Consider the following 25690-nt stretch of genomic DNA (forward strand, 5'->3'; position numbering starts at 1 on the left):
ATACACACACATATTGTCCATGGGCCAGGAGGGTCCACAGTGCACCCCCCCCCCCCCATAACAGTATAGGACCATTTTTTTTAGTCCCTGGGACCTTATGAAACAACAATATATGATGCCCACAGCAGTATTTTGGGATCAACTTCCTATTAGTGGCCATTTTCAAAATGGCCGCCGGCGTAACTCAAAAAATCACGTTTTCGCTTATAACTTTCCTTCTATGACAGATAGAGACATGGTTTCGGTGTCTTTACCTATATTTTCGAGTACCAGCAATCCAATAATGCATCTTAGAACACTCTATCACGTTTACCTTATTCCCAAATTTTGAAAATAATTCAAGTACAAATTTGGATTTCTTTCTTTAACCTTACAGAATCATATGGAAATCACATACAAAAAGACAAGAGAAAACAATATCATTTTTCCAATAATTTTCAAACAGCTAGAAACCAGTACATTCTCATTTAAGTTGAGACAATTAGATCATTTATAAAGCATTGGCAGCATCATAAAAATCAGTGCACGAAACATGATTCTCTTGAAGCCTGGACAATCAAACAAACTTAATAACTGTCATCATCACTGTCACTTGACATGACATATTCATCTATGTCACTTAGTTCCATTTCATCATCAGAAGTCATTTTTTCGTCATTAGCAATGGCATCATCTTCAGAAGCAACATCTTCTGTCACAACTGGTCCATCAAACCATAGTGGTGTCATTTTGCTATCGGATGATTTCCATCCATGTCCTGTGGGTTCAGGTATTACAAGCAGGGCAACATCAGCACACTTCCAGATGCCAGTCTGGTAGTTCACGCGTTGTATATGCTGACACAGACTTCCTACATGGTGGGAACTGGCCGAATTTATTACTGGATTGTAGTCTATTGTGGTTTTCTTCTTCGGTTTCTCACCAGTGACAGAAATGAAACCAGCCCATCCAGGCAACTGTTGTTCTGTCTTTGAGCTGTGCAGACGTAGCAGGACCCATAACATATCTTTGGTACGAGCAGTATGGCTCGAGATTTCATCCTCAGTACAGGTCCAAGTTTTAACTGTGTAAGATGGGCTCTGCTTTTGTGACATAGCATTCAGACAGACTTTGTGAGTATTCTAATTTGACAGACCTGCTCTTACTTCGCTCTGTGATTAAAGTGGTATCCATGTCCCCTGTTTCAATGTCCCCCACATCTTCCACTTCAAGTGTCTCTAGCAGTGGTCCTACTTCTTGCAGCATGATTCCATGACTGGTATGCACTGATCCTGATGCGGTATTTTGATCGAAGTTATCAATATCTGAATGGAATACGGCTGGAAGAGAGGGGTTTTTCACGATGCGAAGAGGGAGGATCTTTGATGATTCCTGAAGAACCTTGGCCAATGCACTTTCAAGCTCTAGAGAGAAGCTGTAGTTTTCTGAATGCCCAAAATTGTTTATGAGGTTGTTAAGTTCTGCACTTCTGAACAAATGTCGCAGTGTCATACACAGAAGTATGTGTTTTGGCAATTTGTGACAGCACGGCAAAGGTCTTGTCCAATCGATTGACTTTGGTGCCATCTTCCTGCGTTTGTTTGCCAGCTATGAGGAAGTACAGGAACTTCATTAATTCCTCAGGGATGTTAGGATTTACTCCCTCCAGATATCGAGCTGTTGAAAACAAGGTAAGAACCAAACCGGCCAGATTAGGATTGGATTGGCTCAAATGATAGTTTGTCCCCATAATGCACAACAAGTTTTGCTTTTAGTTTCTCAGATCTGTACTGAGTGTTTCCAAACTGGGTTTGAGCTAATTCTTGGACATAAATGTCCTTCAAGAAATCTAGCTTGACAACAGTGTTACTGTGGATAACATTTTCTTCAACAAAGGCACAAGTACTGGCAAATGCATTGCGGTGTGCTTCCTCCATCATGGCCCGCTGAGACAGAGCTTCAGGGTCACTGCTGTGCCACGACGACGGGTCTCTTGTGTACTTAGCTCTGCAACTCCTGTGGTATTGAGCCTCACAGGCATAAAGGTCATAACCCTTGATCCTTCGCAGCATCTCAAAATCTTTTCGTTCCTCTGCAACTTTGAGAATGGTTGCACCTCCATCATATTCAAATCGTGATATTGGTTCAGTTGTCCAGCTGCCTCCATGTTTAACCTTTTTTTTGTCGGTCTTGTGGCAGAAAATGCAGTCTGGATTAAAAATTAATTTCTCACTTCCATCAGAAGGGCATCTTGGTGGACATGGACGACAAACATCAGTTTCTGTTAATGATGATGAGGTCGATGAGGATGAAAGTCCTTCTAGATTAGATGTGGACTGTTTGTAACATTGTCGATGATATCCATGGTTTTCCTCGACTGTATCTGGAATTTGTAAACAGACATCCGATGAGGAGAATCTACTGGTTCAGAAAGTCTCCGCTTTTGGATTTCCTTCAGCTTTGATAGTCTCTCTTCTGTCAGTGTTTTCAATGGTCCTGATGAACTGTCTCTGTAATGTATAATGTAATGTTCAGTTTTGGAAGAAGCACCTGCCACACACTCATCCCTCTTGCGTTTCTTGGATGCCATGTTCATTCAGGATAGACAGTTTACTGTAAAACAATAAGAAGATAAATTGTAATTTCTAAACAATAACTATGCTGAATAAAATCTTGCACTTTGCCCACCGCCCTGGGTCAGAAGCAGTGTCGCAAGACACAGCACATCCACAGCAAGGCCGCTTCATTTAAAATACACACACACACACATATATATATATATATATATATATATATATATATATATATATATACTAGTGACGGGATGATACCAAATTTTATAACGATTCCATTAAAATTCTTTTGTTCCTAGTTTCGCTACTTGTATCACATCCTTTGGTAGGCGTTAGCTCCATTTTTTCTTGTCCCTTTTTCTTTAATTCAGAGAAGCATTTTTCAAAGCTGAAGGTAAAGTCACTTTTATTATAACTTTTCTCTTCAGACACATCATATGAGTATGCCTTGTGGTATTTCAGGAGAGGCGTCAAAATTTCCTTCAGTTATAGTACAAATATTTTGACTTTCTTCGGTGAATTAAAACGCAATAGCCTCTTCATTAGGCATTCCTTGGTAGTTACTTTCTAAGAAAGTAGTCTTGAATCTTGGATCAAGATAGGTTGCCAGTATTAAGTTCTTGTCCTATAGGTAACTGCAAAATCTAGCAATGAAAAAGGCTTTCCATGCTGTCAGTATTGAACCCAGCCCATCAAACAATATCTTTTCTTCTCCCATATCAATAAAGTGAGAAATGACTTTAATGTGTGTTATGATAAGAGAGGCAGTCGCTTCTCAATTATCTAATAAATTCGTACAATCAACAAGGAACTACAGTATTCTAAATATCTAGCAATACGGACAAACCCGCCTTCACTTATTCTCTAAAAAGTCATGGGCTCAAAATTATAATCTTATGATTACGAACAAAAACAATATTTTTTTCTGATTATGAACAAGAGCCACACTTTTCTGAATAAAACAGTTTGGCTGAAATATGTATCCTGTATTTGCATTAGCGATTGGTTTCTGGTATTGCAAAATGTAATTAGTGCTAAAACTTACTTATTAACAATAACAACTATAAAAAACACCCGTCAGTCATAGAGCTTGCACGGAAGAACACATGTCACTTGCCACTGAGAGGGATTGCCAGTTAGGATGAGATGAGGAGCCGCCAACGCCCAAAATTATAAAAATTGGCGTATTTATTTTTTGGCGAAGGAAGCGGTAAATGTTGTATGGATATTTCTTACATGTTATAATTCTTATAAACTAATCCTCGTGCATCACGTTAAAATTACAAAGGTTTAGTAGCTAAGAAATAATAAAGAAAAAAATCAGCGGGACAACAGCCAAGTTGGCAATTCTAAATGAGGCTTTAGTCTGTTAGTCAAGTATCAAACTCATGCTGTTCTTATTCATTCTATCACAACCATTTAGCATTGCAGTTTCTTTCTTCTCTAAACGTTCTCAACTTCTTAAGAAATAATGTTACTTTGGATATATCTGTAGATTATACTGATACTTCAAAGTCGTCAAACAATTTTTTTATTTTTTATCATTACCTGTAATAAAAATTCAAGTCGCAAACATACGAATTCAAAAGAATCGTTTTCAGAATCGAAAATTCAATTAAAATTTTCCAATTCCGATACCAGAAAAAGTTCCGATATTTTCGATTTTCGATTCCGAGTACTTGTCCCATCACTTATACATACATACATACATACACACACACACATATATATATACTGTATATATATGCATATATATCTATATATACATATGCATATATATATACATATACATATATATATATACATTTACATATATATACATATACATACATATACATATATATATATTCATATATATACATATGTGTAGATATAGTATATATATATTATACATATATATATATATATATATATATATTCATATATATCCACACTTGTATACACGTACACAAATATTTACATTATATATATATATATATATATATATATATATATATATATATATATATATATATATATTATACTAGGAACAAAACCTAATTAAAAAAAAAATCTTGGCTACAAGATCTACTTTCTAATGTTTTCGTTCCGAATGATAGGGACTTTCGAATTTTAGGGTCTACATTCGAGAATATCTGCACTTACTACACGGAAACAGATCTCGTACGATGCATTCCATAGTCAACATCCTCGACCGTCAACATCATGACAGCTGCCTCCACCTATGCTTCAACACATTCCACAGTCATCATGGTCTACATCTGACATAGGAATATCCAAAGCAGAGATAATTTATACAAAACGTGTCCACGTGCCGGTGGGCGAGGTTTAAGACTGACGTCACATTATCGCCCCAACCGGCTAAGAAAACGCAGTCGGACGGCAGCGTGACGTCATGTCAACCCGAGCATTCTCAACAAATGGGAATAAACTTTACATTCCTAGATTTTTATAAAACGGGCATCAAGTTGATACCTTCCTCCTCCTACTACTATTACTAATATTAATACTTTTACAACACCTACTATAATTACTGCCATCGCTGGCGTAAAACGACGGATTAAATTTTGCGCATATGGCTCAGACCCGACCTGAACAGACTCTGGATCGAGACTATCATTTCGACCAGGATCCCTTGCCTGCAAAACAGTCTAGAGATTAATACATCAGAACCTATTAGGTGCAAAGCTCTATGGGTCTAGAGCAAGATTGCATTGTAAAAAGACCCAAACCTTACATACTGCCAAGCCACGAGCCTTTGGCTGTACCTCTGAGCCAAACATTTTCATTGATTTTCTAGACACAAGGCCATACCCCACCTCCCTCACGCACCAAGACTCAACCAGACAGTGCTCCGCCAGTCAATGCCAATGACCCTTTTTTTATCCTTTCACGACTGCGGAGTTTTCCTCCGCTGAATAAAATAGCCTAGTGATAGCCAAAAATTTACATATAAAAACAACTATTGGCTAGGGACCAATTGATGTAAGTTTTAACCCGGTAATGACATTGAAGTTTCCTTCCGCAGAAAAATGTATTCAATGCATGCAATGTACATACATACATATACCAAGGCTTTTTCCCCCTTACAAGGGAGGTAGCCAAAAAGGGAAAGGCATAAAATCACTCCCACCCATTTCATCCCTGAATACACTCCACACCCCTCCTATCTGAGCACCTCCTGAATGACAGGTCATCCCTGCACCCTGCCCACCGCCCTGGGTCAGAAGCAGTGTCACAAGACACAGCACATCCACAGCAAGGCCGCTTCATTAAATTGGCGACCCCCCCTCTCCATCCCCCCCTTGCATAAAAGGAGAGCACGGGGTGAAGAAATCCCTTCGGGCTGCGTCAAATTTTGCTCACACACATACTACCTCACCCCCCCACCCACCCCCCGTCCATTCCACCTCATGCAATCACAACATCATCCATATACAACCATTCTCCATTCACCCCTGTCTTCTGTCCTCTCCCGTCCTTCCTCAACAGACATTCCCCTCTTCCCCAAAGCCCCCTTCACCCCATCCATCCACCTCATCCTAGGATGTCCCCTCATGTTTACTCCCTCCACATCTGCCTTCCATACCTCTTTTACTCGTCTTTCTTCACTCATTCTTTCCATGTGTCCAAACCATCCTAATATTCTTTCATCAACCCTATCTCCCAGCTCCTTTTCCACCCCTGTTCTCCTCCTCACCTACTCATTTCTCACTCTATCTAGCCTAGTAACCCCCACCATACTTCTCAGACACCTCATCTCACCTCATGCAGTGTACACACACAAATGATATATATATATATATAATATATATATACGTGTGTGTGTGTTTAAAGACAGACAAATATGGAGGTGAGGTGGCAAAATGAAATGTTAAGGCTAGAGTATGGAGCTTTATTCAGAACCAGACGTTTCGACCTCTTGGGCCTTCCTCAGTCCACTGAGGAAGGCCCAAGAGATCGAAACGTCTGGTTCTTAATAAAGCTCCATACTCTAGCCTTAAAGATTTATTTTGCCACCTCACCTCCATATATAAATACACACACATATATATATATTATATATATATATATCGTTACGTGTCAAGTCACGAATGATTACACCCATATTCACCTGCTGCAACACCTCCCGGAGCCCTACAGCTGAAGCCCTCCAACCTCGACCCCGACCCCAATCCAGAACTAGGTAGGCCTCGCATTCAACAGGAGGGGTCTGCAGTAGGCACCGCCCTAGTTCCCACCAACTCCCCCTTCAACGCCGCGACTCGTCCGTTTTATTCTTAATTATCACTTTTTACCTTTCCTTCACGAAAACTAAACTTCTTCAACCCTTGCAATAGGCCGTACGCCCCAGACGTGGGGACAAACTATACAAATATTTTTGATGACTTGGCCTTTTTTTTAACAAGGTTTTGATTTACATGTACAAATGGCCTAGGGTGGCAGTCAAAAGCACAAAATCGTTCACCCCTCCCCCCCCACCCTACACACACTACTTGGGTCGAATGCAGTGCAGCGAGAAACAGCTCCTCCACATTGGGGTTCGGTTTATTCCGAATAATTCACTATATTGTGACCCGCCCTCATCCGCTCTATGGAGCAGATGTGGGAAACATCCATTTGAACCGCGTCATCTATCCCCTGGCGACTACTCTGTTCAAGGGAGATCCTTCCCCCCACCTCCGACTGAAGTTAGCAACCGGAAAACTTCAGAGTACCCATGCATAAAACCTTTCGCGCAATGTCCTTGTATGTCCCTCCTATTCTTCCACCTCAATTTCCGTCCCCATCCAGTGCCAATGCAAAGTATTCCCCTTGACTTCCTCATCACCTCACATCACTCAGCGTCAGTCCCCCACGTCATTTCCCTTAGCCTCACCAGTGTCTCGGGTAACTTGTTTGCCTCGCCAGCATCTCACTTCACTCACCTAAGCCTCACCTGTTCCACATCAGTCACCCAAGTATTTACAGCATCTCACGTCAACCCCCTTGCTATCACCAATGCCTCGCAACACCCACCAAGCCTCGCTAATACCTCACGTCATTCCCATTTGCCTTACCCAGATATCACGAGACCAAACACCTTCCTAGCGTGTACATCTCTTCATCTATATCCACGTAGTGTTTTTGTTCCTTCGCCTTCTTGTGTATATTGGTCCACACAATTCACCAGCGAATCTATCCTTGAGGGCAACATCGACCCGATATCGAAGATTATTTTGAGTTTATGGACGAGACCTAACACCTTCCTAGCGTGTACATCTCTTCATCTATATCCACGTAGTGTTTTTGTTCCTTCGCCTTCTTGTGTACACTGGTCCACACAATTCACCAGCGAATCTATCCTTGAGGGCAACATCGACCCGATATCGAAGATTATTTTGAGTTTATGGACGAGACCAAACACCTTCCTAGCGTGTACATCTCTTCATCTATATCCACGTAGTGTTTTTGTTCCTTCGCCTTCTTGTGTATATTGGTCCACACAATTCACCAGCGAATCTATCCTTGAGGGCGACATCGACCCGATATCGAAGATTATTTTGAGTTTATGGACTCCGGTGGGAGGTGTGGCTCAGTTAGCAGAGTGCGTGCACGCATGGAAACGTGATACTCAGGTGTGTACACGAGGTGCTTGTAGTTTGAAAGAAAATTCGTCTCTTGAAGGAAAGTGTGGATAAATGGCAGGAGTATTGGTGTTGGTTCTCCTCAAACGAGATTTAATGAATTCGTTGTTTGGGGAGGAAGGTTGCTGTGCGGGGTTGAGTGGGTTGGGATTTCAAGTGGAATGTGTGATATAGTATGGGAAGTACCACAAGGGCAAATGTTGGGGAGGGTAGTTATTAGATGTGAGAATGCCATGGGCAAGAGACTAGAATCTCCTGTTCTGTGGATGGTCAATGCTTTCTCAAAGCGTCTGTTCAGATGGTAGGAAGGGTCATGGGCGTAAATGGGGTTTGAACGATTCGTCGGATGATCCCCCCCCTCCCCCCAGCATTTTTGCCACAAGTTTGGTAGTGTGTACTAAAGGTTGGGATGGAAGCGCACAGAGATCGATGCTGTTATCCCAAAATCCGGTTAGAACCATAATCTTCATGATCATTTGGGGGCATCATACGCCATGGATCGCGTTGCTTCCCTCACACCCCGGCGCTAGTCCCCACGGTCGCTCTGAGCAAGCTCCCATGCAGCCACCCTTCAAACAACTCTCGAGATGCCCATGTAGCCGGAGCTGGTGTTCACGAAATATCCTGGAAACTGGCCTAGACTGAGTCTCATAGTACAGTCTTTGGTTTGATATGAAGGCATTCCAGCGATTCCCCCATGATTCTCCGAAGGCACTTGGTACCTACGATATCAACACACCCCTCAAGTTAGCATTCAATATTCATGTCTCACGGCCGTAAAACAAGACAGAACACAAACGACTTGAAGATGCGGATCATAGTCCTCCTACATAAATAATGACAAGTCAATAACACCATGGGCAATACCATTCCCTCTAAGTACTTCCTCATATGACCCCCGCTGTTCTGCACTACACTACCAAGGTAGCTTTCCAAGACAGCAATGTCTCGCCACATGCATGGACAGACTGAACTGTGTCATCCTATAAGCCCATAAATGCCTGAACTTTGGTCTTTGTTAAGGAGAATTGGAGTCCAAGCGATCTAGCATTGCTGTGACTCCAGGACTGCAACCAGGGCATCAGCATCAGCAAAGACAAAGTCAGTGACCTTATTGTTGCCAATACAAGCTCCGCAACGGCATTGATCGACAACTCTGCCCTATTATCCTATACCCAGTCCATGTAGATGTTGAGAAGTGTTAGGTGAAGATACACCCTTGCCTCACTCCTGAATTAACAGGAAAGCTGGACACACCTCCGCCATACTTTATAACACTCCCTGTCGCAGACATCAAGTCTGGAATCCTATGAATCAGATCCCAGAGCACCCCGTGATACACCGAGTCAAACATCTTAAGAGCAACACAAGTTGCAAGAAACCCCGGATGGAACTCACGTCGGCGTTCCACAATAATATGCAGCGCTAGGATCAGGTCGCTTATTGATTTACCAGGCGTTAAACGTCTAAAATTTGCCAGTCACAGTGAAAGTCGATTCGTCACTCCAGAAGACTGTTTTCCACTGTTTGCCAACAAATATTCAACATGGACAGATGAACAGTGGAAAACAGTCTTCTGGAGTGACGAATCGACTTTCACAGTGACTGGCAAAATTTAGACGTTTATCAACTACACGATAACCTGAAAGATAAAAGTTTGGACATATGGAAAGAATGAGTGAAGAAATATTAATAAAAGAGGTGTGGAAGGCAGAGGTAGGAGTGAACATGGGGGGGGGGTGACCAAGGATGAGATGTGTGGATGGGGTGAAAGGGGCACTGTTGTGGAAGGAAGGGAGAAGACAGAAGATGGGGGTGAATGGAGAATGGTTGTGTATGTATGATGATGTGATTCATGAAAGGGAGTGGGTGGGGGATGGGGGGTGAGGGAGTATGAGTGAAAAATTATTTTATGCAGCCCGAAGGGGTTTCTCCCTCATCTCCTTTTCTCCATGAGGGAATGTAGAGGGGGTATAGCCGATTTAATAAAGCGACGTTGCTATGGATGTGCTCTGTCTTGCGGCAATGTTTCTGACCCAGGGCAATGGGTGAGATACAGAGAGGACCCGTCATCCAGGAGGAGACAAGATAAGAGGTAGGGAGGGGGTGAATAGGAGTGGAGTGTGTGGGGATGGTGTGTGGGAGTGGGTTTTGAGCCTTGTTTTTTGGCTACCTCCCTTGTAAGGGGGAAGAAGCCTTTGGTATATGTATGTAAAACTTAATCTGTTGAAAACTATGGTGTATGCAGATGGAAGTGGTGAATTGGTTGTTGACCATGGGCTCAAGAGACTGATTATGGAAGAACTATCATTAAACAGAGTAATCTGGATCCACCAAACATGAGAATGGGAACTATGTGTAAATATTTTAAAAAGTAATAGAGGTCATAATGACATGAAAGAACTAAGGAAACGTGGGTTTGACCAGATGGCAAAAATATATGATTTTAAAAAATACATTAAAAGATGAAATTAATAAAAGAAGCGTATAAAATAGAGAATAAGGTGACAAGGGTACTTGAACTACCAAGTTGTTGATCAGTGTCAGAGCAGTAGATAAGAGAAAATGTATTATGGTAGGATACATGAGGAACATTTACGAGGAAGAATGAATGAGAAACAAGACAAAGCCAGGGAAATACTAAACAATACCTATAATGGGCAATGAAGAAGGCATGCATGAAGAAAATGTTTTTTGGTTATGTACCCTAAGGTTTGGGTCTTTTAATGTGCGTGGATGTGGTGCAGATGAGAGTAAAAGGAAAGAGACAGGCAGTATGTTTGTGAGAAGAAAGATGGATGTACTGGCTTTGAGTGAAAATAAAATGAAAGGAAAGGGCAACTGTGAGTTTGGGAGTGTAGCTGGGAGGTACTCAGGAGTGAAGAGGAGACGAGGGAGAGAAGGGGTGGCTATACTAGTAAATAAAGAGATAAGTAAGCGGGTAGTGGAGTGGAAGGTGTCATCAAGGTTGATGTGGATGAAGGTGAAGCTGGGAAAGGAGATGTGGGTTTTTGTAAGTGCGTATGGGCCTGGTAGTGAGAAGAACGTAGAGGAAAGGGAGGCATTTTGGGTAAAGATAAATGAGTGCATAGAGGGATTAGGGAGAAATGTCAATGTAGTTGTATTGGGAGACCTAAATGCTAGGGTAGAAAATGAACCAATTGACGGAATGATTGGAAAGTATGGAGTTCGAGGTAAAAATCGTGGTGGAGATGCGTCTTGAGAGTTGATGATAGCAAATACAGTGTTTAAGAAGAAAGTAAAGCATAAGTACATATGGGAGAGGGTGGTGGATGGAAGGGTGGCAGATAGAGCGTTAATGGACTATATAGTGGTGACCAGGAGTATGGTAGGAAGAGTTAAGGATGTACATGTTCTAAGGGAAGAGAGTGGGGGAATATCAGATCATTTTCTGGAAGGTAAATTGAGAGTGGAGAATAGGTGGAGAAAGAGGAAAAGGGCAGAAGGTAGAGAGGTACTTAGAGTGAACTGCTTAAATGAAGAAAAAACGGAGAATGAGTATAAGAAGAAGTTGAGAGAGGAGTGGGAGAGAGTAAAGGATAGAGTAGAACTAGGAGTGGAGGAGGAATGGGGATGGTTCAAGGAGGGAGTCATAAGGTGTGCAAAGATGGTGTGTGGAATAAGGAGAGCGGGAGGAAAAAGAAGGATGGGTAGTGAGTGGTGGGATGAGGAAGCAAAGAAGGGTGTAGAAGAGAAGAAGCAGGCATTCATAGATTGGCTACAAATTAGGACGAGGGAATCGTATGAGAGGTACAAAGTAAAGAGAAAGGAAGTTAAGCATAAGATAAAGGAAGCAAAGAGGAGAGCAGATGAGAAATGGGGAAAGAGTATGACAGAAAATTTTGAAAGTAATAAAAAGATGTTTTGGAAGGAAGTTAAAAGAGGAAGAGGAGGCGAATCAAGTAGAGAAGAAAAGGTAAAAGGTGCAGATGGAGAGATGATAATGGAAGAGAAGGCAGTGAGAGGAAGGTGGGCAGAGTATTTTAGGGAGTTGCTAAATGTGAAGGAGGATAGAGAGGGAAAGGTAGTTGCAGTGGGAAGTGCTAAGAAAATGACTGATTAGTGAGGAAAATGGAGGAGAAATAAGGAAGGATGCAGTGAAAGCAGCTGTTAAGATGATGAGAGCAGGTAAGGCACCTGGGTTGGATGGATGCCATGCAGAATGTCTGAAGAAAGGAGGTACAGTTATGGTGGACTGGCTGGTGAGGTTATTTAATGTTTGTTTAAGAGAGGGTAGAGTGCCAGAGGACTGGAGGAGTGCCTGTATAGTTCCGCTTTACAAAGGAAGGGACAAGTGGGAGTGTAGTAGTTACAGAGGGATCAGCTTGTTAAGTGTAGTTGGGAAGGCTTATGGGAGGGTCTTGAGTGAGAGGATTAGGAGAGGAACAGAGGGAGTAATTGGTGAGGAACAGTGTGGGTTTAGGACAGGTAGGGGATGTGTAGATCAGATTTTTGTGGTAAGACAGATATGTGAAAAAGCTATAGGAAAAGGTAAGGATTTTTTTTTGGCTTTTAAGGATCTGGACAAGGCTTACAACAGGGTAGACAGGAAGGCACTGTGGGAGGTACTGCAGATATAAGGGATAGGAGGAAAGCTGTTATGAGTAGTCAAGAATTTTTATGATAGTAGTAGAGCTTGCATTAGGATTAGAAATGGAGAGAGTGAATGGTTTGAGGTAAAGGTGGGACTTCGTCAGGGGTGTGTTATGTCATCCTGGCTGTTCAATCTTTACATGGATGGGGTGGTGAAAGAGGTGAATGCAAGGGTAGATGATTAAAGAAAATGGAGAAAAGTGGGAGGTGAGCCAGCTGTTGTTTGCTGACGACACTGCACTTGTAGCAGAATCAGAGGAGGGGTTGAGGAAGTTGGTGACAGAGTTTGAGAAGGTGTGTGAAAGAAGGAAGCTGAAGATAAATGTGGGCAAAAGGTGATGAGATATACAAGGGGAGAGAGTGACAGTAGGCTGGAAGTGAGCATTAAGGGTGAGAAACTGGAGGAAGTGGAAGTTTTAGATACTTGGGTGCGAATGTGACAGGAAAGGCAGGAGTGGGGGTGGAGGTAGAATGTAGACTGAGAGAAGCGAGTAAATGCTTTGGTGGATTAAAAAGTGTAACGAGAAATAGACATCTGGGAATGGATGCTAAGGTTATATGAAGGAGTGATTGTGCCAACAGCAATATATGGGGCAGAAACATGGAACATGCGAGTGGAAGAGAGGAGTTTGAATGTGTTTGAGATGAAATGTCTGAGAAGTATGATAGGGGTTACTAGGCTAGATAGAGTGAGAAATGAGGAGGTGAGGAGGAGAACAGGGGTGGAAAGGGAGTTGGGAGATAGGGTTGATGAAAGAGTATTAGGATGGTTTGGACACATGGAAAGAGAGAAGATTAGATATGAAAGAGTATTAGGATGGTTTGGACACAAGGAAAGAATGAGTGAAGAAAGATTAGTAAAAGAAGTGTGGAAGGCAGAGGTGGAAGGAGTAAATATGAGGGGGCGTCCTAGGATGAGATGGATGGATGGGGTGAAAGGGGCTTTACAAAAGAGAGGAATGTTTGTAGGGGAAGGACGGGAGAGGACAGAAGATAGGGGTAAATGGAGAAGGGTTGTGTATAGATGAGGCTGTGATGCATGAGAGGGAGTGGGTGGGGGATGGGGGGTGAGGATGTATGTATGAGAAAAAAATTGACGCAGCCTGAAGGGATTTCTCCCCGTCTTCTCCTTTCCTGCATGAGGGGACGGAGAGGGGGGGTCGCCGAATCTATGAAGCAGCCTTGCTGTGGATGTGCTGTGTCTTGCGACACTGCTTCTGACCCAGGGCAGTGGACAGGATGCAGGTGCCAAGATAAGAGGGAGGGAGGAGGGTGGAGGGGAGTGGAATATATGGGAAATGAAATGAGTGGGAGTGATTTCTGTGCCTTTTTCTTTTTGGCTACCCCCGTGTAAGGGGGTGCAACATTAATGAAAATAAAATTCAAATAAAGCATGGTGAATGGATTAATGAGGTATGAACACTAAGTGTAGATCAATTCAAGAATGGTTGAGATGGGATTCAACAGAAAAGAGAGAAAACAAGAGGATTAACAGGATGAGAGAGAAAGAGAGACAGGCCAGTTTTACTGAAGTGACATATCAGTAATTGAGGAAGTGGTCTAAGAAGATAAAAAGGTAACAAAAGTCATAAAAGGATTCTGTGAACTGGTTTGATCATGTTTACTCAGAGAAAAAGAATGAGTAATACAGCAGTGACTTTATATTTTATAACACAAGTACTGTGATGCATCATACATATGGCAGCCGATGCTGCAAGCAAAAATTTGACTCGTACTGAAGTGGTTAAGGTGGAAGAGGTGGAAAAGAGAAAGAATGGCTGAAGCAAGAGGTAGGAGGGAGGGAGGAGAGGGAGAGAAAAAAAAAAAAAAAAAAAAAAAAAAAACCGGTGGCATATGTCCCTTCGAAACAAAAGCATGGAATGATACAGAGTATGAAAAATACATAATACAACTGACCCATTGAGAAAAGAGGAGAATATAACTCTTACAGGTGACTTTATTGGTGGAGAGGTAATATGGGAAGAATGAGAGAAAGAGAGAAGTAAAGAATCCTGGGGCAACATATTACTGAACACATCCATTCCTTTACTAAACATAGCAATTCCCTTATCTAGTGGGTAAAGGAATCAATACATGTAGAGGCAATGATGACCCTGCACGACTGGATTTGATTTTATCCAAGGAACCTTGGGTGATCAGATCATTGCATTACGAATACCTAATGGGTAAGTGATCATATAGTATTTTACTTTACACTGGGAGAGGGGATGACAAAACAAAGAGGAAACCAACAAGATACAACTTCACAGAGGCAAACTTTGCTAAGCTGAAAAATACTCTTAAGTAGACTGGAGCAAGTTCTATGAAACAAAAGAAACTGAGATGAAATATTTTCATGAAAGCTTGCAACATAGGAGTGCAAAAGTATGTAACAAAGATGAGTGAAAGATAAGTATAAGAAAGGCCAGGTTCATTAAAATGTAGGCATGTACAAAAAAAAAGTGCAAATATAGGATATAAAAAACAAAAACAAAAGAGAAATACAAACAAGTTAGAAATGTGTAAACAAGAATAGGAGGAAAGAAAAGAACTTGAGATGGATGTAGTTGACAAATGTAAGGATCAACCAAAGTTGTTCTTCAGAACAGTGCTAGGTTATCAACATACTTGTTAGTATTTACCTTAGAGGGAATTTGTTTTCTTATTATATTAATAGCTAGATGACCCATACTAGGGTAGTGACTGCATTTTACAGTGCATTATTAAGTGCACAGTAGTATGCAGCCAATGCTTTATGGACTGTTTTGGGGTGCCCCTAAAGACTAGAACCACATATTACACTGGTCAACAAAGAATTTGTCCCAAGGAAAACAATAGCTGTATCTTGTATGCTTTTTCATGCAGAATAAAAAAATAATGTAAATTTCTTCATTCGCCCACAGTTTTTGCATTCCACGGTATGTTATATGTGTTAAATTTCAATTAAGTGGTTGGCAACACTGAGTTTAGCAACACTGCATGGGTTATACATTTGGCAGTACTGTGTTTGAAGTGTTGGTGTGAGGTTGTGTAGTGTGCATTTGTGTGGCATCAAGTTCGTAACATTGTACAATAGCATACTCGCCATACACCTTCACAATGCCAAGAAATTGTACAAACCACCCAGATAATTTTTGCTTTATCTGTGGTGTATTGATATTCAAGTCACAAAAACAGTGTTTCTTGGCACTGATTAGTGTTATGAACATTATTTTGGTTGCAAAGTGGGGGACCAGGATAAAAGCTTGGCCCCACATGTGTATTGTGTAACCTATGTCAGGCTTTTCACTGCATGGACAAGTTTATGCCATCCCTATGGTTTGGAGAGAACCAAAAGATCATACTTCAGATTGCTACTTCTGCATTACAAATGTAAAAGGCATAACATCAACATGCTGTAAAATATCCTAATTTATCTGGTATGAGACCAGTACCTCACAGTCAAGGCTTTCCTGTACCTGACCCTCCAAAACAAATGGAAGTGAGTGATGAGTCAAGTGAGGAGGTTATGGAAAAAGAAACAGACATGCACTTTCAATCTGTTCAAAGTGAACTCCAAACTGAAACCTGTGAAAAGTCTAGGGTAAACTTACTACGGTAAATATAACAAAAGAAAAAATTAAAAGGTGTTTAAAGAAACTCAAAAGTAATAAAACACCAGGGCCTGATGGTTGGCATCCAAGAATCTTAAAGGAAATGAAAAATGAGATTGTTGTTCCATTAGAAATTATTTTCAAGAAATCCATCATATCAGATGTCCCAAGAGAATGGAAGCTAGCTAACTTCACTCCAATATTCAAAAAAGGTGACAATGACAAAAAGAAACCAAATAACTATAGGCCTATAAGGTTGACAACAATTGTGGGAAAAATTATGAAAACTATCATTAGAGATGCTATCAAACATCATTTAGAAAGTAATTGTTTGATAAATGATAGCCAGGATGGATTCAGACAGAAACGTTCTTATGTGACGAATTTTCTCGAATTCTACACCAGTCATCTCAAGTTATGACAAAAGAAACAATATAGATTTAATACATTTAGACTTTGTAAAAGCTTTTGATACTGTCCCCCAAGAAAGACTACTTACTAAATTAGCTTCACACGGAGTAAGTGGCAGCCTATTAAGATGGACTAGAAATTGGTTGAGTTATCGAAAACAGAGAGTTGTTTTAAATGGTATGACTTCTAGATGGAAAAATTTTATGAGTGGAGTTCCTCAGGGTTCCATTCTTGGGCCATATCTATTCATAGTATATATAAATGATATAGACCATGGACTAAAATCTATTGTCTCCAAATTTGCTGATGATACAAAATTGTGTGGGATGGCAAATGATCACTTCAATTAGATATTCAAGAAGATTTAGATAAATTACAGCAATGGTCTGAAAAGTGGCTAATGAAATTTAACACAAGTAAATGCAAGGTTATGCACATAGGTAAAAATAACAGTAAGTATGATTACAAGTTATTTGGAAATTCATTAACAAAAGTGGACAGTGAGAAGGATCTAGGGGGTAATTATCAGTAACGATTTCAAATCATCCAAGCAGTGTATTTCAGCCTCTGAGAAAGCAAATAAGATTCTAGGACTGATCGCATGATCTTTTGACTTTAAAAGCTCATCTTTCTTTAACAAGCTATAAATCATTCGTTCATCCACATTTGGAATATGCTGTTTCTGTATGGTCACCAAATCTCATTTAAGACACTGACAGATTGGAAAAAAGTACAAAGGAGAGCCACAAAACTGATTCCAAATATCTAAAATAAATCATACAAAAATCGACAAAAACATATGAATCTGTTTTCTCTAAAAAAGCATAGACTCAGAGATGACTTGATACAGGTATTTAAGATTCTAAAGGGGATTGACATCAAAAGTGACAAAATTCTTACACTGAATGAGAATCTGACAGGAAATAGATTTAATTTGTAAGTGGGTAGAAACAACTTCACCATGTAGTTAATGAATGGAATAAACTTCCTATAGAGGCAGTACAATGTAGTCCAGTTCGAAGCTTTAAGATTTTAGATACACTTTTAAGCAAGATGCTGTAATGACTGGCATTTATTTTACATTATTTGATTATTTGTTTGTTATTATTTGTCTGTTTATTTATTATTTGCTTGATTTCAATTCATTATTTATTTGTCAGTTTATCATTATTTACTATTTACCTGTAATGACTGCCATTTATTTTATATTGTTTGTTATTATTTGTTTATTTGCTTGATTTCCATTTATTATTTATTTGTCAGTTATTATCATTTACTATTTACCTATTCGTTTATCATGTAACTATACCTATGTATAATTTATTTTATTTGTTATTATTTATATTATAATTTTCATTCTATTTTTTTATCATTAATACATATTTTTTTTGCATCCGAACTAATTATGGACCAAAAGGTCTCCTGTTGGCATGCTCTACCCTTGTAATCCTGTTCTTCAAGTGAACCCCATATATTGAGTTGGGGATGGAAAAAAAAAAAAAAAAAAAATCTGAACTTCTTGCTTCCAGGATAAAAGGGCTGGAATCTTCTCTAGAAACAATTCAAAGTTAGTTTTTATTGTAAGCAACATTGTGATTTTGAACAGTTTTTCTCACTCGAGGATGGTGTGGCGTTTTGCAATGATGTACAGTAAAAGCCCTCTTATCTGGCATATTTTTTCCGAGCATTAAAATCTATAAAAATCTATGTGAAATCAATACAAATCGATAAAATTTCCTGCGCAAGGCTTTAATTGTTCCCGCTGTCACCAGAGCGCACCACTGTCTGGGTCAGTTTCGCGCCACCCGCCACAGCCCACGCTGTTCAGTCTCGCATGTGCCAAGTATGTGTTTGTCTCTGCTCAGTTCAGCTAGTCTTCAAGTGTTCCCCTGTAAACTTTCATCATGCCCAAAGTTGATAAACAGAAACGTGTTGTGCTTACATTTAGGCAGAAGGTGGACATTTGCAAACATTTAGAGAAAGGGGAAAACAGATAAATTCTCATGGATGAATTTGGCATAGGCTCATCAACCATCTACGATATTACGGCACAATCGAAGAAGTTACGTGAGTTTATAAAGGGGACAGATACCCCAAAAGCTGCTGAAAACAGTCACACTTTACAATATCAGCGTGGGGACATGATTGACAAAGTGTTGTACAAGTGGTGTTGCCTGAAAAGATCTGAAGGAGTATCAATAACAGGCCCCATGCTGCAAGAAAAAGGATGCGACCTAGCAAAGAAGATAGGTGAAGTGGAAACATGCCAGTTCTCAGATGGTTGGCTACACCGATTCAAGACTCGGCATAGAATAAGGAAGCTGGACATTGCTGGTGAATCGAAATCTGCAGATCAACCATCAGCTGAGCAGGTTATCAACAGGTAAGGATTGTTAAATTTATGCTAGTTTAGTGTTAAATAGGCCTAGGCCTAGCCCATGCTAACATGATTTATACCATCAGATGTTTTACTCCTATCCTTCTTTTTCTTCTCCATTCTTATCATTTCTTTCTCTAATTCACGTTCTCTGTTTTTATATCTTATAGGTTTGCCAAATTGGTAGAGGAGCATGGACTGACCCCGGACCAGGTTTACAATGCAGACGAGACTGGCCTTTTCTACCGCTGTCTTCCGAAAACAACGCTTGCAAGCGAGGCAGAGGGGTCTCTCAAAGGATTCAAGCACAGCAAGGATCGACTGACTGTGCTGTGCAAATATGGCAGGAACTCGCAGGATAAAGTTGTGTGTGGTAGGCAAGTAAAAAAAAAAAAAAAAAAAAAAAAAAAAAAACACGCTGTTTAAAGAACATCACGTACCTGCCTGTTGATTATCAAGCACAACATAGCGCTTGGATGAATTCAGAAATATTCATTCACTGGTTTAAGCATTTATTTGTTCCCTCGGTTAAGGAAAATTTGAAGAATAAAGGGCTCCCAGAGGACAGTAAAGTGGTGGTGTTGTTGGATAACTGCAAAGCATATCCGCCAGCTGAAGAACTTGTAGTGGGAAAAATATTTGCTCTTTATTTACCCTCGAATGTAACCAGTATCATCAAGCCCATGGATCAGGGTGTAATTCAGAATTTTAAAATGAATTACCGTAAAAGTTTCCTGCGTAAGCTTGTAAATTGTGATGACGGTACAATCCCTGAGTTCCAGAAAAAAAAATTAATCTAAAAGATGCTATCTTCATGGCTTCGTTAATTTGGCAGGATGTCAAAAAACAAACCTTGAAGCAATGTTGGTGTAAATTGTATCCCTTGATCATGTTTGAAGAGGCGGATGATTCTGACTTTGAAGGGTTTGGTGGCAAGAGATATTCAGTGGTAAGTGAGTTGAGGGAGATGGGTGGTGGTGTTAAACTTAGCGTAACAGATGAGGTGCTAAAAGAGTGGGTAGATGTGGACAAAGATGAAGCGGTAACATTCACTCTAACTGATGAGGAACTTATCAATGCGATAATTGAAGATAATCTTGAGAAGATGACAGAGGCAGACAGTGAGGAAGATGGCCCTGAGCCTAAGGTGGCGTGGAAAGATGCTGCAAATGGTTTAGCTGTCTTTGTTAAGTTTGCAGAGCAGTGCTGCTATATGTCCACCCGAGATGTTATGTCTCTTCACTGCACTCAGAATGAGTTTTTATTGCAAAGAGGAAAGAGCTGCAAACAAGCTGACATAAGAAACTATTTTAAAGTAGGTTGTAAGAGAAAGAAAGAGTGGCAAACAAGTACAGAGGATAGTGATAAACTGAAGTGATGAACTGGATGTTGGCGAGTGAGGTGGTTTTGTTTGTTTGTTTATGTGCTTTTTTATGTTAAGTTAAATGTTTATGTTACGTTAAATGTTGTTAATAGTGAATAAAATGAGTTCATTGTAGACAGTGTTTTTGTAACCCTTCACATATTTTAGTAACCCCTTCAGAAAAGTACAGAGAAGGTTAGTGTCTAGTGATGAACTGTATGTTGGTAAGTGAGGTGGTGAAGCTGCAATCATGTGATGCTTTGTTTAAGTTACAGTATGTGATACTATCTGGTAACTGACATTAATAGTGAGTAAAGGGGGTGATTATAGACATATTTCTGTACCTCTTCAAGTATCCGGAATTTTTAAGTAACCAGCATGCCTTTGGTCCCAGTGATGCCGGATGAGAGAGCTTTTACTGTATACTGTTATGGAGGAACTTAACCATAAATATGATAGGAATGAGTAGCACTTGTTTATTGACTTAAAAAGTAAGCCTGAAAGCAGTTTTCCTCAACAATATAAGTTTCCTTCTGTTCCTTTGGCCCATGCAGATAACATGAAGGAAACATGCGAGAGTATGAAGCTTCTATTGCAAAAAATTAAGCATGAAGAACTTAAATGGAATATCTATGCTGACCTAAAAGTTGTGTCAATTCTATTTGGAATGCAGCTGGGTTACACAAAGTTTTGTGGCTTTCTCTATGAGTGGGACAGTCGGGATAAGAAAAATCATTATGAAAAGAATGTGTGGCCAAAATGATCTCTGACCTAAGGAGAGAAGAATGTTGTCAATCCTCCTCCTGTTGATTCAGAGAAAATTTATCTGCCTCCTTTGCATATTAAGCTGGGTTGATGAAATTTTTTTTTATAGGTATGGATAGAATTGGCACGAGATTCATGTATTTGAAAAACAAGTTTCCTAGAGAAAGTGACACAAAAACCAAAGAAAGTACTTTTGTTGGACCATGGATTAGGGAGTGGATGAGAGACCAGAATTTTGATGAAGAGCTAAATGATCTTGAAAAAGCTGCACAGCTGTCATTAAAGAAAGTTTGCAGAGAGTTTTTGGAAAATCACAAAGAAAATAACTATTCTGAAATTGTTAAAGATCTACTGACATTCTACAAGGCTTTGGAATGCAATATGAGCCTAAAAATCCACTTCCTAGACTTTCATTTGGACTTTTCCCCTGCAAATCTTGGTATTGTTGGTAATGAGCATGGTGAGAGGTTTCACCAGGACATTCTGAGCACAGAAACCTGGTATCAAGGGAAGTGGAGCTCTTCAATGTTGGCTGATTACTGTTGGACACTAAAATGGGATCTCCCAGAAACAAAATACACCTGAAAATCATACATTTCTACATTTTAAAGGTAAGTTTCATTGAAATATCAGCCTCATTTATTAGTTATAATAGTCTAAAATTTAATATGCTATACCCGATAGAAAAATTCTGAAAACATATTTGAAATCAGCGGAAAAAATCTATCAAGTTCACCTCCTTTTGATTGTGGGACGGGTATTTTAATAAATTTTGTTGACCAGTGTTTTTTGTCTATAATTAGAGTAAAATCTCTACCATTTGAGCGTATCCTTTTCTTTTACCAAGTATCCACAGTGGTAGAGGGAGGAAAGAATTTTGCCACTATGATTCCTGTGCAAGTTGTAAAAGGTGACAAAGAGGGACAGTGATGAGACTAGATATCCTGCTCTATGTTGAACATATGAGAAGTTGTGGCATAAGAGGGTCTGGGAGAATTCCAACCAGAACCCTAAAATATGGGTCATCAAATGTGCATGGTTGTGGTACAGATGAGAGTAAAAGGGAAGTGATAGGTAGTATGTTTATAAGAAGGAAGATGAATGTGCTCACATTAAGTGAAACTACGCTGAAAAGGAGAGATGATTTTGAGTTTAGGAGTGTGGTGGGGAGAGTTGGGAGTAAGGAGGCAGAGAGGGAGAGAATGTGTAGTTCTGCTGGTAAGAAATGAGATACAGAATTTTCAAGGGTGAAGTGTTTTTGATGTTGGCAGAAGTCTAACTTCTTTGTGTTAGAGACTATGATTCTATCTGAATTTCACCAGGGGATTGTCATGATGTATTGTACATGATGTCTCTATGGCTGATAATTGTGCTGCTGTGTCAATTGTTGGATAGTCTTCTACTGTTCTGGATGCATATGCAGTTGTTTGAAACATTTTCTATTTTGCTGAAGAGACCATGAAGGTTGTGGAGGTATGTGTGTGTGTCTTTACCCTGTAATGAGTGTAATAAGTGGGAAATGGTCACTATGATATAGGTTTGGTACTACTAAACATAATCTAAGAGGAGACCTGGTGTGCAAAGAGACAGAGCAATGCATAGGTCACTGTATGTGAAAGGCTGGTTAACCCTTAAACATACATACATATACCAAGGCTTTTTCCCCCTTACAAGGGGGGTAGCCAAAAAGAAAAAGGCATAAAATCATTCCCACCCATTCCATCCCTGAATACACTCCACACCCCTCCACCCTCCCTCTTATCTTAGCACCTCCTGAATGACGGGTCATCCCTGCACCTTGTCCACTGCCCTGGGTCAGAAGCAGTGTCGCAAGACACAGCACATCCACAGCAAGAGTTTGGGAGAGTATGTGATAGAAGAAAGCTAAAGATAAATGTGGGTAAAAGTAAGGTGATGAGATGTACAAGGGGTGAAAGTGGCAGTAGACTGGAAGTGAGCATTAAGGGAGAGTGACTGGAGGAAGTGGATAGTTTTAGATACTTGGGTGCAAATGTGGCAGGGAAAGGTGGAGTGAAAGTGGAGGTAGAATGTAGATTGAGAGAAGCGAGTAAATGCCTTGGTGGATTAAAGAGTGTAATGAGGAATAGACATTTGGGAATGGATGCTAAGAGGAGACTGTATGAAGGAGTGATTGTGCCAACAGCACTGTATGGGGCAGAAACATGGAACATAAGAGAAGAAGAGAGGAGTTTGAATGTGTTTGAGACGAGGTGTCCTTAAACATACATGTTATTTTTTTTTTAATTTGGTGGTTTATATTTCCCTCCCGTATGTCTAAAAATGAAGCTTGGCAACTCAGGGTAAACGAGTCAGTCACCTTAGTGCAACCAACAACTCTACTTGGGGATCGGTGCCACCTGTGTAGAGCTGGTGGCCAGGGCTGGTTGCCGCCGTTTGGCCCCCAACTCTTGGGGTTCGGGGGTGGTCCCATGCCGTAGACGCTGCGGCTCCAGGACCCATGAGAGGCACACAAACACTTGCTGCAGCCACCACAAACACATCACACCCGCTACACTACATGGCAGAACACACACACACACCAAGAAACATTAAAACAACACCCATAAATCTGTATCACACACAGATATTCTCTTCTCTTCCTCCACAACCACCAAATACCAGCCTCCGGAAACATATTCATAATCATATCACTCACCGCTCCATTAACACACTGAAAGACAACACACTGCTGCATGCCAGACCCCCTGATATCCACCCTTCTGAATCCTCTCTCCCACGAAAGGACAGAGTCCACCTGGCCAGACTGAGGTGCGGCCACCACCCAGCACTTCTAAGCTACCAGAAGAGGCTGGATGACCGTATTGTGAACAGCTGCCCAGGATGTAACACTTCACCCCATACCATACAACACATAATGGAAGACTGCATTATACACAATCATGCACGCAAAGAACACAATATACACTTTATAAAGGATTTGTGGGAAAACCCAGTTTTGGCTGTGGCATTCCTTGGGAGACGGGACTGCTCGGACAGTCTAGGGAACGACAACAACAATTCTATTTCTCATGGTGTAAGATAACTTACACAAAAACCATTCCTAATAGTGAAAGAAACAATGGAAAACTCAAGCAACCATTAGGGTGAACAAAGTGTGAAAAAATAGTTGAAAAATTCCCTGTCACCCATCCATGGATGACCATCACTCTCTGCCTGCTACCTCAAAGTGGAGAGAGAGAGAGAGAGAGAAAAAAAAAAAAAAAAAGTTGAACTGCTGACTAGCGCTGGTGTAACTATAAAAAATAATGTGGGCCTACTCTTTGTACAAAGCATGCAAAGCTTGGTACATACAGTACATCAGCCTGGCCAGTGAGAAAATATAAATGAAACAAAATTGGAGGAAATATATATACAAGGTATGTATTGAGAAAATGTCAGGAGAGGCACTATTTATTTTCATAAGCTTACAAAACTTTGTCTCCTTCAAAATAATTGCCTCTCACATCTACACACTTCTGCATACGTCCTCCCAATCAGGTAACTTTCTGATGCCTCTTTCAGCTCCTCTGTTGACTGGAATCTGGTTCCCCTGAGGCTGTCTTTCATGCATGGGAACAGGAAGAAGTTGCAAGGGGCTAGGTCAGGGCTGTAGGGTGGGTGTTGTACCACTTTCATTCCCCTGTTGGCCATCCAGGTGGTCACCAGCGTTGACTTGTGCAACATTCCACACAAAACTGCCTCTGGTTGTCGAAGAGGATCTTTGGCATGAACTTGGCACAGACTTTGTGGAGCTTCAGATCTTCGGTCAGAACCGTCTCTACTGTGCCAATACTAATACCAACAGCTTCAGATATATTCCTCACAGATATTTGATGGTCTTGCATCACTAACCTTTGCACTTCCTCAATGTTTTCCTCCTTGCATGCACTTTTTGGTGCTCCAGATCTGGGTTCATCCTCAACCTGTTCATTTCCTTCAGAAAATCTGTTAAACCACCGATAGAAACTTGCTTGGCTCATCTGTTCATCCCCATAGACCTCCTTAAACATTCCATAAGCTTCTTGTTTAGTTTTCTTAAGTTTAACACAAAATTTGATGGCATAACATTGCTCCATGTTTCCCTGCATCTTGACAAGTGTTCACAGATCGGCAAACCGAATCAGACTGGTTCCACCACATTCACAACTGCACTCAGACCTACAAATATAGAAAGTTGCCATTTAGTCATTTTATAGAACATATGTATGTGTACTTCACCATGAAGTACTATTTTAATCAAATCATATTCAATGTCTTGCCTGACATTTTCTCATTACTTATCTAACATACCTTGTATATATATATATACATATATACATACGCACACACACACACTTTCGTTGGATGGGCGGCGAGAATTGGAGTTC

The 25690-nt window shown here is 40.5% G+C and overlaps 2 protein-coding genes across 12 annotated transcripts in view; one reads left to right on the forward strand and one right to left on the reverse strand.

The window, feature by feature from the left end:
• Vps13 (vacuolar protein sorting 13C) overlaps positions 1–25690 on the reverse strand; it is a 1483510-nt gene that overhangs the window by 1444200 nt on the left and 13620 nt on the right. The gene's annotated exons all lie outside the window — the stretch shown is intronic.
• Positions 19989–21290, forward strand: LOC143039918 (uncharacterized). Its single transcript, XM_076210290.1, has one exon. The coding sequence runs from the start codon at positions 19989–19991 to the stop codon at positions 20550–20552; it is 564 nt and encodes a 187-aa protein (XP_076066405.1). The 3' UTR covers positions 20553–21290.

Source organism: Oratosquilla oratoria, chromosome 27, assembly GCF_046742065.1.
Source record: "Oratosquilla oratoria isolate Oo_2021 chromosome 27, ASM4674206v1, whole genome shotgun sequence".
Lineage (NCBI taxonomy): Eukaryota > Metazoa > Arthropoda > Malacostraca > Stomatopoda > Squillidae > Oratosquilla > Oratosquilla oratoria.